The sequence below is a fragment of the Castanea sativa genome, chromosome 2, assembly GCF_040712315.1.
Source record: "Castanea sativa cultivar Marrone di Chiusa Pesio chromosome 2, ASM4071231v1".
In the NCBI taxonomy this organism is placed as follows: domain Eukaryota; kingdom Viridiplantae; phylum Streptophyta; class Magnoliopsida; order Fagales; family Fagaceae; genus Castanea; species Castanea sativa.
This window is the reverse complement of record NC_134014.1, coordinates 47,014,048-47,027,233: the sequence shown is the minus strand read 5'-3', so window position 1 is coordinate 47,027,233 and position 13,186 is coordinate 47,014,048. Positions and strand designations below refer to the sequence as shown.

Below are 13,186 nucleotides of genomic sequence, written 5' to 3'. Positions count from 1 at the left end.
TAACTCGCTTCCTTTATCCGTTGTCTTTGTTGGAAGGACGTTGGGTTCCACTATCCGGTTCAAGTCCTTCTCGCATCTACTCCTCCTTCCTTTTCTTTATTGGAACCAAAAGGTTCTCGTAGGATCAGAATCCGTCAGTCGTGGGACCATCGAGGTAGGAGAAGAGTTGTCTCGGGGTAGAGTAGGCTAGGAGCCTCTTCAATCTCCCCGTATTTCTAGAAGCCAAACGTTTACTTCCTCAAATCCGAAGATCAAACTCCGCTACGTTTAAAGCTTCCCCCCATACTTTTGATAAGATTCGGCATAAAGCCGCGACCCCCAAGCGTCTCCTCGGTGGTCGCTACCCCTTCGTCAAACTTGCCGGCCGTAGCTTAAGAGAGAGTTGGATGAGCCGGCTTCTTCCTTCATCGAGCCGCTGTTTTTCGTATCCGAGCACCTTCGAGCTTGAGCTCTTCATTTCTTTCCTTAAGGAGTTTGCGCCGTCCTTCTATCTCGGGTCTTCATGGTCTTTAAGTTTGACTCGACCCCATTCTTCTTCTCTCGCCCGCAAGTCTGCCGCCGTTCTTGCAGTGGCCGTACCTAAGGTCTTCTCACCCTAACTTCGAGCTCAGCCCCGGCTACTTTTCCGAGCGTCTTCAATAAACTTTTTAGCTACAAAGACCTCCCGAATAAGCCTCGTAAAAAAGCATGATGGAGTTAGGAATAACAAAAACTAATTTACTTATAAATATTGTTGAAGGGAGAAACACTTACTAAGTAGTTCTTTTTAGAGAGAGGAATAAGTCTGGTTGGCCCATCTTTTCCAAGGTCTCCATGTCCTGGACAGGAGTATGCTCTAGACCTCGGCCAAAGTGGCGGGCGTGGCCTTCGAATCGCTCTTATACCGGATCGGCAGAGATGAGAGCGCCGGCCCGCCTTAGACGGGGACTGTGTGGCCGGTGCTCGCGGCACTGGCGCCCTCATCCCGATTTCCCAGTTCAGCCTGAACGTGCTCTACCCTTCGCACTTGTCCCGCTTCAGCCGCCGGCCGCGGGAGTTGTCGGCGGGTTTCTCGGGGTCTTTAGTGATCGCCCCGTCATTATCCCCCTTCCTTCTTCGGGATCCTCGGCGCTGGGCTCGGGGCCAGAGAGCATGAGGAGGTAAGGCCGGGGGAACTCGGGGACGTCCCCGTTTTCTTCTTCTCTCGCAACTTGCAGCCCCGTTAGTGAGAAGACCCTCCATTCGTCCCATGTTTTCTATAGATTCGTCCCTGGAAGTGGCAACTACAAACCCCGAATTCCAGAGGCCTCTGGTGCTTCTCCTCCTCGTGAAAGTACCACAAACCGGTTTCCGCGAGGTCTTTCTGTCTTCTAGATGGAATTGGTCTATCTCGTCGTCAAGCGTGTGCGAAGAAGACACCGTTCTTCCGGAACGAGCGCCGTCAGGAATGCACCCAGCGAGTGGGACCGCCGTTCTGGGCCGTACAAAATGGTGTTGTGAGCGTCCGGGAGGTCACGATCGTCCAAAATGGGGCCGAGCTACGTTTATCCTCTTTCTTCTTCGCCGCCCGCAATTATGGCGCTATCTATCTCTTGGAAGTCTTTGGAAAGATGGGTGTACCCGAGAATAAGGTGAGCAGCCCGGAGTTGTAGGTCTTCACTAACGAACACCTCGGAGCGAAGTACTCCCTGGCTTAGACCGCGACGCTGACTCGACGAGGACGCACGTGTTGCTTATCTCGCAAAAAAGACATCAATACAAACAAACTTGGTCGCATTTACGTAAATGTTTAACAAATTTAAGCAAGTATGAATACGCTTTTGTGTGTGCTAGGAGAAGTGGTGTCGTGGGGAGGTTAATCCTACGGCCGCACTCCGGATCTCCCCACTCAACCGGGCAAAGGGAAGCCGTCGTGCCGCTCCTTTGCATTACGATCAAGTAGTCGTCCTTCATGCCTTTGTTTGATTCGCGGCATGAGATTAGCCTAACGGTGCCGGACCGAGATTTAATGTAATAACCTACATTAGAAAGTTTCGTGGGACTCATATAGGAACACAACATCGTGCCATGTGAGGTTTAAACCCATCTCGCTCGTTTAAAGCATCTACACCGCCTAGAACTCTAAAAACGTTTGGGAGGCATTGATCTGGAACACAACCGGTGGTTGCGAAGGTACTCCCTAGTTACAGTTTCATTGGAATAGTCATCCCACCCTCTAGAAAGGCTATCATAGGAATGATAACCTCTCCTCTTTCCTAGAAACCACGCTTCGCCGGCGCATTTTAGTCCTACATCGCTAGGAATACTGTACTGCTCTAAAGCCTTTCCATACCAGCGGTATCAACTAGACACTTTAATTTTCCCATTACAGAGGAACGATAGACCAAACTCTAAAAGTGAGGGTGTTTACGAAGATGCGAGGACCGTATCCGAGGAGAAAAGGTTAAGAATAGAGAGAGAGCAAGAACTTACAAAGTCAAGGTACAAGTTTCCACGATTTTCTCGCCGTTAAAGAATAATTGTTGTTGTTTTGATGGGATTGATCCCCGAAGATTTAAATGAAGGCGCAGGTTCCCGAAGCGTCACGACGTGCGAAAAGGCGGCCTCGAAATTATATTTGTCCCGCCTAAAATTTCGTGGAGTGATTTGTGGCCGCATGTCCATCTCACCGTTGAACGCGAGGGACAAAATGTAACCGGCAGCAATAAAATACGCGCGGTGTTCAAAATAAAACCGCCAAATGGCATACTCGGGACGCGAAACGATTTCCACACGTGGCATTACTCGCAAAGGAGTAGAAAGCGTGTTCGTCGGATCAAAACCCTATTTTTCTCCTGACGTTGAAAATTAGGGTTTTCAGGGGCTATCTGGGTAAATAGATCCCGATGGGAACATACGGGCCTTTCGGGCCGTGTTAAGGAGGGCCGACCCGACCCCGGGTTTAGAAGTTGTTAATACTATGATCACGATGCGCCGAGGATCCGAGGACCCTCGAGGGTGGAACTTACCCTGACGAGCACCAAAGAACTCTGGATTTCATAGTAAAGGTTGTGGATGGCATGCGAAGGCCAATGGTTAAAGGGGAAACCCCTAGAATGCCCCCACCGGTGTTGGAAGAAATGTCAAAGATAAAGGCCGCTACCTCCACATTAAAGACTCGCACCTACCACCCCGCCGCATTAACGGAGAGGACACTTGAACAAAGCTGGAAGGGAAACTTCTAGTTACCGTTCAAAGGCACTAAGAAAAGAAATATCTAGGCTAGGGAGGAGTCGGCAACACGTGTATAAAAGATTAAAAAGAAGAGGTATTTAGAGAGGACCAGAACGTACAAGGAGATGGACTCTTCGTAACCTAAAAAGAAAAAAGACAAAGAGAGAGATAATATAAGAATGTTTCGCTTACGTCCGAGGAGGCCCAATTACAATATTCCTTGTTGTTTTCAATTACTTGCAATCCTTAGTTTGTCATTTAATCCTCACCAACTTCTAACCTGGGTTTCACGCCCACACTCTACAAATTATTATTGTTTAAGGCTCATTGGGCCTGAGCCCATAACTGTTCTTGGGTCCAGGTGCAATTGTGCACTTACAACTCCCATAATATCATAAATGTGTACTCTCTCCTCTTACATGAATAGTGGGTCTCATTAATTAAATTTATAGTGGAACCCACTATTCATATGAGAGGAATGAGTACTTAATAATTTTCCAGTAGGGTAGACACCAAATTGACTCTAAGTTAAAAACAATAGAGACCAAATTGATTGCTACAAAAATATAAGAATGACTGTAATCCCAAAATGTAAATAACAAAATGGAGTTCTCTAGTAACTTAGGTGATGTTTGGTAGGAGTATTTAAACAACAGTTTTTGTTGTTTAAATAATACAACACGTATTTTTACAACACTTTTTCATCTATACATATTTCCAAAAAACTTAAACAATGTTACTAGAACAATATTACCAAACGGACCATTAAATTTTGGTTACAAACAAACATGTACCGCACGATTTACATACGGTCTTTTCTCACGTCTTTTAACTCTCAATCTCAAATCTTTTGGATAAATGTCAAAACCACGATACCTTCTACCAAAGCTAAGAGCATCCACAACAGTGGAGCTAAAATTTTAGCAATTTAGTTCCACAAAAAGTTACTTTATCTATTTTACCTACTCATTTTACAAAACATGCTGCAGCAGTGGATCTATTTTAGCTTTCAACACAATAAAATAATATAAACAACACAATAAAATAACATATCTACTACAATAGAATAATATATCCCACTACTCAAAAAATATTCAACCACAATTTAATTAGAAAGGTGAATATATATATATATATATATATATATATTTTTTTTATAGCTCTCAGCTACAGTGCTCATGTATTGATACATGAGCACTGTAGCATTTTAGCTAAATTTTTTTGCTTTACCTCTACTACTGCAGGAGGATTTTTTGTGTTTGAGTGGAGCTAAAATAGCTATATAGTTATTTAGCTCCACTACTGTAATTGTTCTAAGACACCCTTTTGGTGGTTGGGTATAATCATACTATTTCAAGGTTTATCATATTTTTCACATCATTGCTACATGCCTATATTTAGGGTGTGCAGCCAACCCGTCAAAACTAACCCGATTCAATCCAACTTGTCAAAACCAACCTGATCCAACCTAACCCGCCAAGTTGAGTCGGTTTTTAGGGCTTAGTGGGTTGGGTTGGATTTCAATTTTTTTTTTTGATAGTGGGTCAGGTTGGGTTTGGGTCATAAAATTCCAAACCCCCCAAACCCAACCCAACCCACCTATATATTTAAAATATATTATATAATTAATAAATTTTTTAAAATAACTAGTTCTTCCTATTCTATATGAAAACCAATTAGTTCACACAAACCTTAGTAAATTACTATTGTTATTTAATTATTAGTGTTGTTTGCCTTTAAAAAGTTACATTGATATTAATTTTTGGATTTATTTAAACATATTTATATTTATATTTTTTTCTCCTCAATTTAATAATAATAATAAGATTTGTCCAATTTATAAGTTTAACCTAACCCAATTTGACCCATGTAAATTGGGTTGAATTGAATTTGTTTAACCAACCATGAATTGAGTAAAAAAAAAGTTCTTTAACTCGATCTAACTCCACCCGTTAACAACCCTTATCGTTCACAAAAGTGCAAGGCTGCACTATTGCCAATTGCCTAATCAAAAGCTCAACCAATCAATACCTACGTTATCTTTGTCCCTTCTTCACTGTACTGAGCCCGTAGTGCATTAAACACTATCTCCCTTTTCCACACTATCTCTCTCTTACAGAATCGCTCTGAAACTTTAAGAAATTGGAGTCTACGACTTAGACAGTGTTTGTTACTGTTAACTCATTTAATGCGGTCTTAGGAAACATCGCTGCTTGCCCGCATAACAATCCAATTTTTGCAACTCATTAGCCCTCAGCTTATAAGTATTATATTAGTAAAGCTAGATAGTCCCATAATCAAGACCTAAAAAAAGAAATCAAATTCATCTTTTTGTTCTTCACTTGTCTCTGCTCTAGTGTTCTCTCTCCCACTACAAAGAAACCAAAAACAAAAGCACTTTTCTATCTCAAGTTTTAAGAAAAAATGAGTTGTGTGAGTCTTAGTACATGGGTCCAAACCTGTTCATTGTTCAACCAAGCTGGTAGATCCAGATCCCCAAGTTTCCATATCCTTCATCCTCTGAAAAGCATACCCGTTTCCATCATATCCCAAAAACGACAAAGAACTATCTCATCTTTTTCAGTTTCTGCGGTGCTCACCAAGCAAGATACTCTCAGAGAAGAGGAAGAGTCTGCATCAGAACCCACTTTCAGTTTCAAAAACTACGTTGCCCAGAAAGCCAATTCCGTCAACCAAGCCCTCGAAGCCTGTGTTTCGCTTAAGGACCCAAAGAAGATTCACGAGGCTATGCGCTATTCTCTCCTCGCCGGTGGCAAGCGAGTCCGACCCATGCTTTGCATCGCGGCGTGTGAGCTCGTCGGAGGCACCGAGTCCATAGCCATGCCCGCCGCTTGCGCCGTCGAAATGATCCACACTATGTCTCTCATCCACGACGATCTTCCTTGCATGGACAACGACGATCTCCGCCGTGGAAAGCCCACAAACCACAAAGTGTTCGGCGAGGACGTCGCGGTTCTCGCCGGCGACGCGCTTTTAGCCTTCGCTTTCGAGCACATAGCGGTTTCTACGGTGGGTGTGCCGCCGGCGAGGGTTATCGGAGCCGTCGGGGAGCTCGCGAGGTCGATTGGGACAGAGGGACTTGTTGCAGGCCAAGTGGTTGATATATGTTCTGAGGGACTTTCCGATGTGGGTTTGGAACACCTTGAGTTTATCCATTTACACAAAACGGCAGCGTTGCTTGAAGCTGCTGTGGTGCTAGGAGCAATTCTGGGAGGTGGGTCTCACGAAGAGGTTGAAAAGTTGAGGAATTTCGCGAGGTATATTGGGTTGTTATTTCAAGTGGTGGATGATATTCTTGATGTGACAAAATCGTCTCAGGAATTGGGGAAAACAGCTGGGAAAGACTTGGTGGCTGATAAGACTACCTATCCAAAGCTAATGGGTATTGAGAAGTCCAAGGAGTTTGCGGATAAATTGAACAAGGATGCACAAGATCAGCTATCTGGGTTTGATCCAGAGAAGGCTGCGCCGTTGATTGCTTTGGCTAATTACATTGCTAATCGGCAAAACTAGTCTCATTATATGTATAACAATTGTTGTTCAGGTGAGATGGATAGTTATGTTTGAGAAAAGGTTAGAAGACTTTGCTGTAGCAGAAGAGCTTGTATCAAATCTTGGAATATTCTTCTACATGGATGAATCAATTATATTAAAATTTTTTTCTTTTGAGATTCATCTGTGTATGCTGGAATAGTCTTTTGTTTCAGATGACAGTAATATGCTGCATCATTCTGTGTGTAATAATGCCCAGAAGAAATGAATAGATCTACTCATGAAATCCGAATTTGAGGGATTCATCATTCTCTCAATGCTTTTGGCCCTTTAGATTCTTTTATAAAGATAATGGGGATCTATTCCCCTTTAACCAATTAAACATCTGAGCCTTTTGAAGCTTGATTGAACCCTGCAAATTCTCACACGACATAATTCCTCATTTTGTGATAAGTTGGATTATGTCACGCGTTGATGGGAAAATTACTCACAAGATACTTCTTTTTTAACTTATTATCTGCTAGAGTCTGGTTATTAATCTGCTGCATTCAAACATATCATCTCTTAAGTTGTTGAAAGTTGATTCTAATTTTTGCCTTGCAATGATTTCTTTGATCCTTTTACCCTTCAATTTCTTTTGGCTGCAGTCACAGTGGCAGTGGGATAATGTCTACAAAAGACCTCACAATTTTCTTTGTTTTGCCAAGGATTCAATTTTATCCCACTTAACAATTGTTTTGAACTTGACTGGCACCAAAAAGGGATTTCTATATAATTGCATCCAGATTGATAGACATGGGTTTAAACATTTTAAAGTAAACAAACTACCCAGCCCTTAAGCAAACCAGATTGTCCAAGCAGATCAACCATGCATGCAACTATACTGTTCAATCTAAGCTACAAATCTGCTAATTCAATGTATCAAACTATATGGAAAACCTTCCTCGATGATAATATGCGGGGAGCAAACAGATAGGACGGCGAGAAGTGTAATTTCGTCTGGTTCTTTTCCCTCACCAATTAAACATCCAGACCATAACACGTGTTGTACATGTTAACATGTGCATTGTACTTGCCCACAAAAAAAGTGTATTCATGAATGACCTACGCATAACTATTGTACAATTGATCAAAGACTTTCGAGTCTGCGGCCGTAATATTTTGGCTCCATTAATGCTAGTTTTGATAATTTGGGCTTGGGCACTACATAGTAAATTTTTGTCTTCAGGTCTGGTCAATAACTCCGGCAAAGAGAGGGACTGGTAGCTTTTCGGTCCATATGTTCATATGGGAAAACGTATAGAAGCAGTAGACATGTTTGTATTTTGTTCAAAGCTGCTTAATGGAAAGGGGTTAAAGAATCTTTGATGCTGAGAGTACCAAAAATTGTGTGCAAAAAACAAAATTACAGAAAATTCGCCGTTGCCGGGGATCGAACCCGGGTCACCCGCGTGACAGGCGGGAATACTTACCACTATACTACAACGACTTGGTGTTATTGCAGCTCTCCAAAAGACATTTAACTCAATTCAAAACGGTGCAAATGCGGCTCCTACCTGGTCCTAATCATGATGTCACGATGATGGCAAAGTTACCTTCCGACCAAAAGTTTTAACATGGTTGAAAGTTGGAACTACCATATTACAGTTACAACCCTCCAAGTCACCAACAGATTTTTTTATATTTACTAGTTTCATCATCTGCGATCTTTGCACGTGTAATTCAGTGGATAAAGTAATTTGAAAATTAACAGAAGATGAAACTATTTTTTAGTAGTCTTATTTGGTAAAAAAAAATTGTGTTTTTATTTTATTTTATTTTATATATATATATATATAATTTTTATTTTGAAAATCTAATTTATAAATGAATAAAATAATTTGAAAATTTACAAGAAAATTGTCCTAATTTTTAGGCAATGTTTTAGTGGGAGTTAGAGTTACATTTTTATCAAATTATCTTATAGTTTTATCTCTACTTAAGCATAGAGGTCTAGGGTCATTTTTAACCTAAAAAATGAGAAATCTAAACCGGGGAAACCCTTTAAATAATAGTATAGATACATACATACATACATATAGATACATACATACATACATATAGATACATATATATATATATATATATATATATATATATATATATATATATATATGAGAAGATTTGAACCTAAACATCTCAACTAAATATAAAGAGGTGTTAATTGAGTTATAAGATTCTTGGTCTAAGTGTACCATTCCTGAAGCTACCTACCTTGTTACCCTAGAGTTCGATGAGGTTGGATTGTACAAATATGAATTAATATTCTAATATCAACTATGCAATTAAATTTTTTTAAAGTTTTAGGGTAACTTCTTTATAATAAGATTTCTTTTTGAATTTTTGGGGCAATTCACAATTGTATTGTGGAATTTATAATCTTATCCATTAATTTGAAATTAGTGGATTGGAATTTTTTTTTTATTACTTTAGATGCTGATGATGTGGTAAAATGAATGGATAAGATTTGAGGAACTCCATAATAAATTTATCCTAAGATCCTGATCTCACCTATGGTGCCTTGATTAAGTAGTTTTTTCTTTTTCTTTTTAAGTTGTAGGTTTCCTATAAGAGAGGTACTACGTCCACAACCTTTTCACAAAAAATCATAAGTGTTTAGTTTTTATTGGTTTTAATTTGAATCTACCACTGTAATTATTTTTCTATCCTAACAATAACAATCCATAACAACTTGCCATATATGATTGATTGTGAAAATGTTGTGGACATAGTATTTCTTTTCCTATAAACATACTGTAAGGACGTTTTTCGTGCCTAGGCCCAGCAAGAAGGAGGGTATAGGCCCAAAGAACCCAATACAATAAATTTATAGAGTATGAGTAAAAAATCTTGATTCTAATGAGCTTTAACGGTAACAGCAATGACCCAATATTACAAAATAATAAAGATGAACAAGTTTATGAGACGAAACTTATCCTCAAACTCAAGCCGAGAACCAAGTGCTTATATTTCTTCTTACTTAAAGATTAACAAAGTTTAGTCTACAGTGCTTTTCTCTCTCTCTTTTTCTTTTCCCACCCCTTCCGGAAGTCTTTGGGTTATAGCTATAAGGCTGAAATTCACTATTCAGATATCACTTCCTCAAAAATGCGGTCAGAGGGTTAGGTACAGAGCATTTAATGCAGTGGTAGCAGCTTTCTTTAGGATATTTTCCAACTGTTCTTGTTCTCCGTGTCCCTGTGAAACATATCTTCATCTTCAAAACCTCCTATACCATCTTTCTAGTCAACATGTCTTACCATTTGACCCCCATCTCGACTGGCCGAGGATGTATCCCTTCTCGGATCGCTTCTGTAAGTGCACAATTGCACCTGGCCCCAAGAACAGTTACGGGCTCAGGCCCAATGAGCCTTAAACAATATGAATTTGTAGAGTGTGGGCTTGAAACCCAGGTTAGAAGTGTGTGAAGATTAAATGACAAGCCAAAGATTGCAAACACTCGAAAACAACGGGGAATATTGTAAATTAACCTCCTCGGACGTAAGCCAAGAGTTGTTCTTAGATTATCTCTTCCTCTTTTTTCTTTTCCTTTTAGATTACAAAGTAGTCCGTCCCCATTTTCAGTTCTAGGTTGCTCCTTAAATACTCTTCTTTTTGATACTTTGTACACGTGTTGCCCCAATTCCCCCTTAGCCTAGATATTTCTTTTCTCAGTGCCTTTGAATAGTAACCAGAAGTTTCCCTTCCACTGTTCAGGTGTCACTTCCCCATCAATGCGGCCAGGGTGGTAGGTGCAGGGTCTTTAATGTGGAGGTGACAGCCTTTATCTTTGGTATTTCCTTAACATCGGTGCTTCTAGGGCATTCAAGGGTTTCCCCCCTTTAACCATCGGTCTTGACCGTGTCATTCCCTAACCTTTATCATGAAGTCCCGGGTTCTCCGGTGTCCGTTCGAAGGGAAATTCGCTCTCGGCTGGATCCTCGGATCCTCGGCGTATGGGCCGACCCGTAGTACTAGCAAGTTCTAAACCCAAGAGCAGGTCGGCCTTCCCTAGCATGGCCCAAAGGCCCACATCTTCATCAGGGTCTTTTTACTCCCCACAATAGCCCCTCAAAACACTAATTTTCAACGTCCGAGGAGAAAAATAGGGTTTTGATCTGATGAGAACCTACTCCACACACTTTGTGAGTGATGGCACGCGTGGAAATCGTTTCGCGTCCCAGAAGGTGCCACTTGGCGGTTTTATTTTCAAAAACGCGCGCATTTATTACTGCAAGTTCCACTTTGTCCCTCACGTTCAACGGCGAGATGGGCATCCAACGGCTCTCGTTACTCCACGAAAATTTGGGCGGGACAAATATAATTTCGAGGTCGCTTTTCCGCACGCCGTGGCAGCGGGAACTTTGCGCCTTCATTTAATTCCCCGGGGGTTAATCCCATCAAAACATCGGCCATCATACTTTACTGAGAAAACCGTGGGAATTTGCACACCTTCAACTTTGTAAGTTCTTGTTCTTTCTATTCTTAACCTTTTCTCCTCGGTCCTTGTCCTCGGCTGTCACTACAAGCATTCTCCCTCTTAGAGTTTAATCTTTCGTTCCTCTGTAATGGGAAGATTCAAGTGTCTAGTTGATACGCCCAGGATGGAAGGCTTTAGGGCCAAGTGCAAGTATTCCCGGCGACGTAGGTCTAGAATATTGTCCGGCGGAAGCCGTCGCCGATTCTAGGAAAGAGGGAGAGGTTATCATCCCAATGATAGCCTTTATAGAGGGTGGGATGACCCTCCCACATTGAAACCTGTAACTAGGGAGTACCTTCGCAACCACCGGTTGTGTCCCGTCAGTGCCTCGAACGTTTTTAGAGTTTTGGGTAGCGTCGATGCTCTAACGAGCAAATGGGTCTAAACCTCTCTGGCATGATGTCATTTTTCTGTACGAGTCCCATAAACTCTCCAATGTAGGTTACTACATTAAGTCCCGTTCTAGTGTCGTTAGGTTAATCTCACATGCCGCCCCAAATCCAACAAAGGCATGAAGGACGACCACACGATCGTCTGCGGGAGCGGCACGACGGCCTCCCGCTGCCCGGTTGAGTGGGGGGACCCAGTGCGATGCCATAGGATTAATCTCCCCACAACACAACTTCTCTAACACACACAAAAATGAGTATTCATAATTACTTAAACTTATTACATATACGTGTGAATCGATCAGGCTTGTTTGTTTTGACGTCTTTTTTGCAGATAAGCAACACGTGCGCCCTCGTTTGAGTCACTGTAACATCGCAGACCTAAACCGAGTACTTCGCTCCGAGGTGTTCGTTAACGAAGACTTACAACTCAGGGCCGAAATGCACCGAGCACCGACCACCTGGTCCCCCGACTTAAGACTGGACGGCGCACCCATCTCCTGCCAATCCAGTATAAGGGCGGTTCAACAAGGCCATGCCCACCACTTGGCCGAAGTGTTGGAGCGCCCTGCCTGTTGCCCAAGGACATGGAGACCTTGGAAAAAATGAGCCAGCCACGACTATTCCTCTCTTTAAAAAGGGATTTAGCGGTAAGTTTACCCTTTTTAGGAAGATTCCACTTTTAACAATATTCATAAGTTTGTTTACTATTCTGATTCCATCACACTTTGTTACGAGCCATTCGGGGAGGTCTTTGTAGCGAAATTTATAGAAGACACTCGGAAGAAGGCCGGGACTAAGCTGGAGATTAAGAGCAAGACGAGAGAAGTCCTTGGGCACGACTCTTGCGAGAATGAAAAGCTTACCTAGGAGGTGGTGAGTGAGGAGAGAGAAAAATGGGGTCGAGTCAAACTTGAAGACTATGAAGACCCGGATAGAAGGGCAGCGCAAGCTCCTTCGCGAAAAGATGATGAGCTCGCCGAGTCCAACGGGAACGCTCGGATTTGGAAAAAGAACTTGCGGCGATGAAGGAAGAAGCCGGCTCGTCCAACTCTCTTTACAAGGCGCAGCGGCGAGTTTCGAGGAAGGGCGGCCACAGGAGAGCGGTGACGGAGAGGACTTTGCGGCCTTGTGCGGGAGTATTGTCAGAGAAAGTACGGGGGAAGCTTTAAACGTAGCGGGGAGTTCCTCACATCTTCGGATCTTAGGAAGTCCAGAACGTTTGGTTTCCCCTGGAGATACGGGGAGATTGAAGAGGCTCCTCTTGCTAATCCTACCCCAGAAAACTCTTCTGCTCTTCCTCCCATGGTCCGAAGCCAATTCCGGATCCTCTGAGAACCTTCGGGTTCCAATAAAGACAAGGAAGGAGGCGGAGTTGCCGAGAAGGGCCTTAGCCGAGCCATGGAATCCAATGTCCCTCCAATGAAAGTAGCGAGACAAAGGAAAAAAGGTTACTGTCTCCTTTTGAGTTGGAGGCTGAAAGAGACCGAGGGAACCAGCACTTCTCAGCAAGATCCTCCTCCAAAAGCTTAGGACCTAGCTTAGGGCTTCTCTTTCTCCATGTTCAGCCTTT

At 42.4% G+C, this 13,186-nt stretch overlaps 1 protein-coding gene and 1 non-coding gene across 2 annotated transcripts; one reads left to right on the top strand and one right to left on the bottom strand.

Annotated features, from left to right (window-relative positions):
- The first annotated feature begins 5,205 nt into the window (after positions 1-5,205).
- Positions 5,206-7,022, top strand: LOC142624682 (geranylgeranyl pyrophosphate synthase, chloroplastic-like). The gene has a single exon (XM_075798366.1). It carries the CDS (start codon positions 5,617-5,619, stop codon positions 6,724-6,726), a length of 1,110 nt encoding a protein of 369 aa, XP_075654481.1. The 5' UTR covers positions 5,206-5,616; the 3' UTR covers positions 6,727-7,022.
- Positions 7,023-8,122: 1,100 nt separating this feature from the next.
- Positions 8,123-8,194, bottom strand: TRNAD-GUC (transfer RNA aspartic acid (anticodon GUC)). Its single transcript has one exon. It is a non-coding gene; the product is annotated as a tRNA-Asp (tRNA).
- Positions 8,195-13,186: the final 4,992 nt, after the last annotated feature.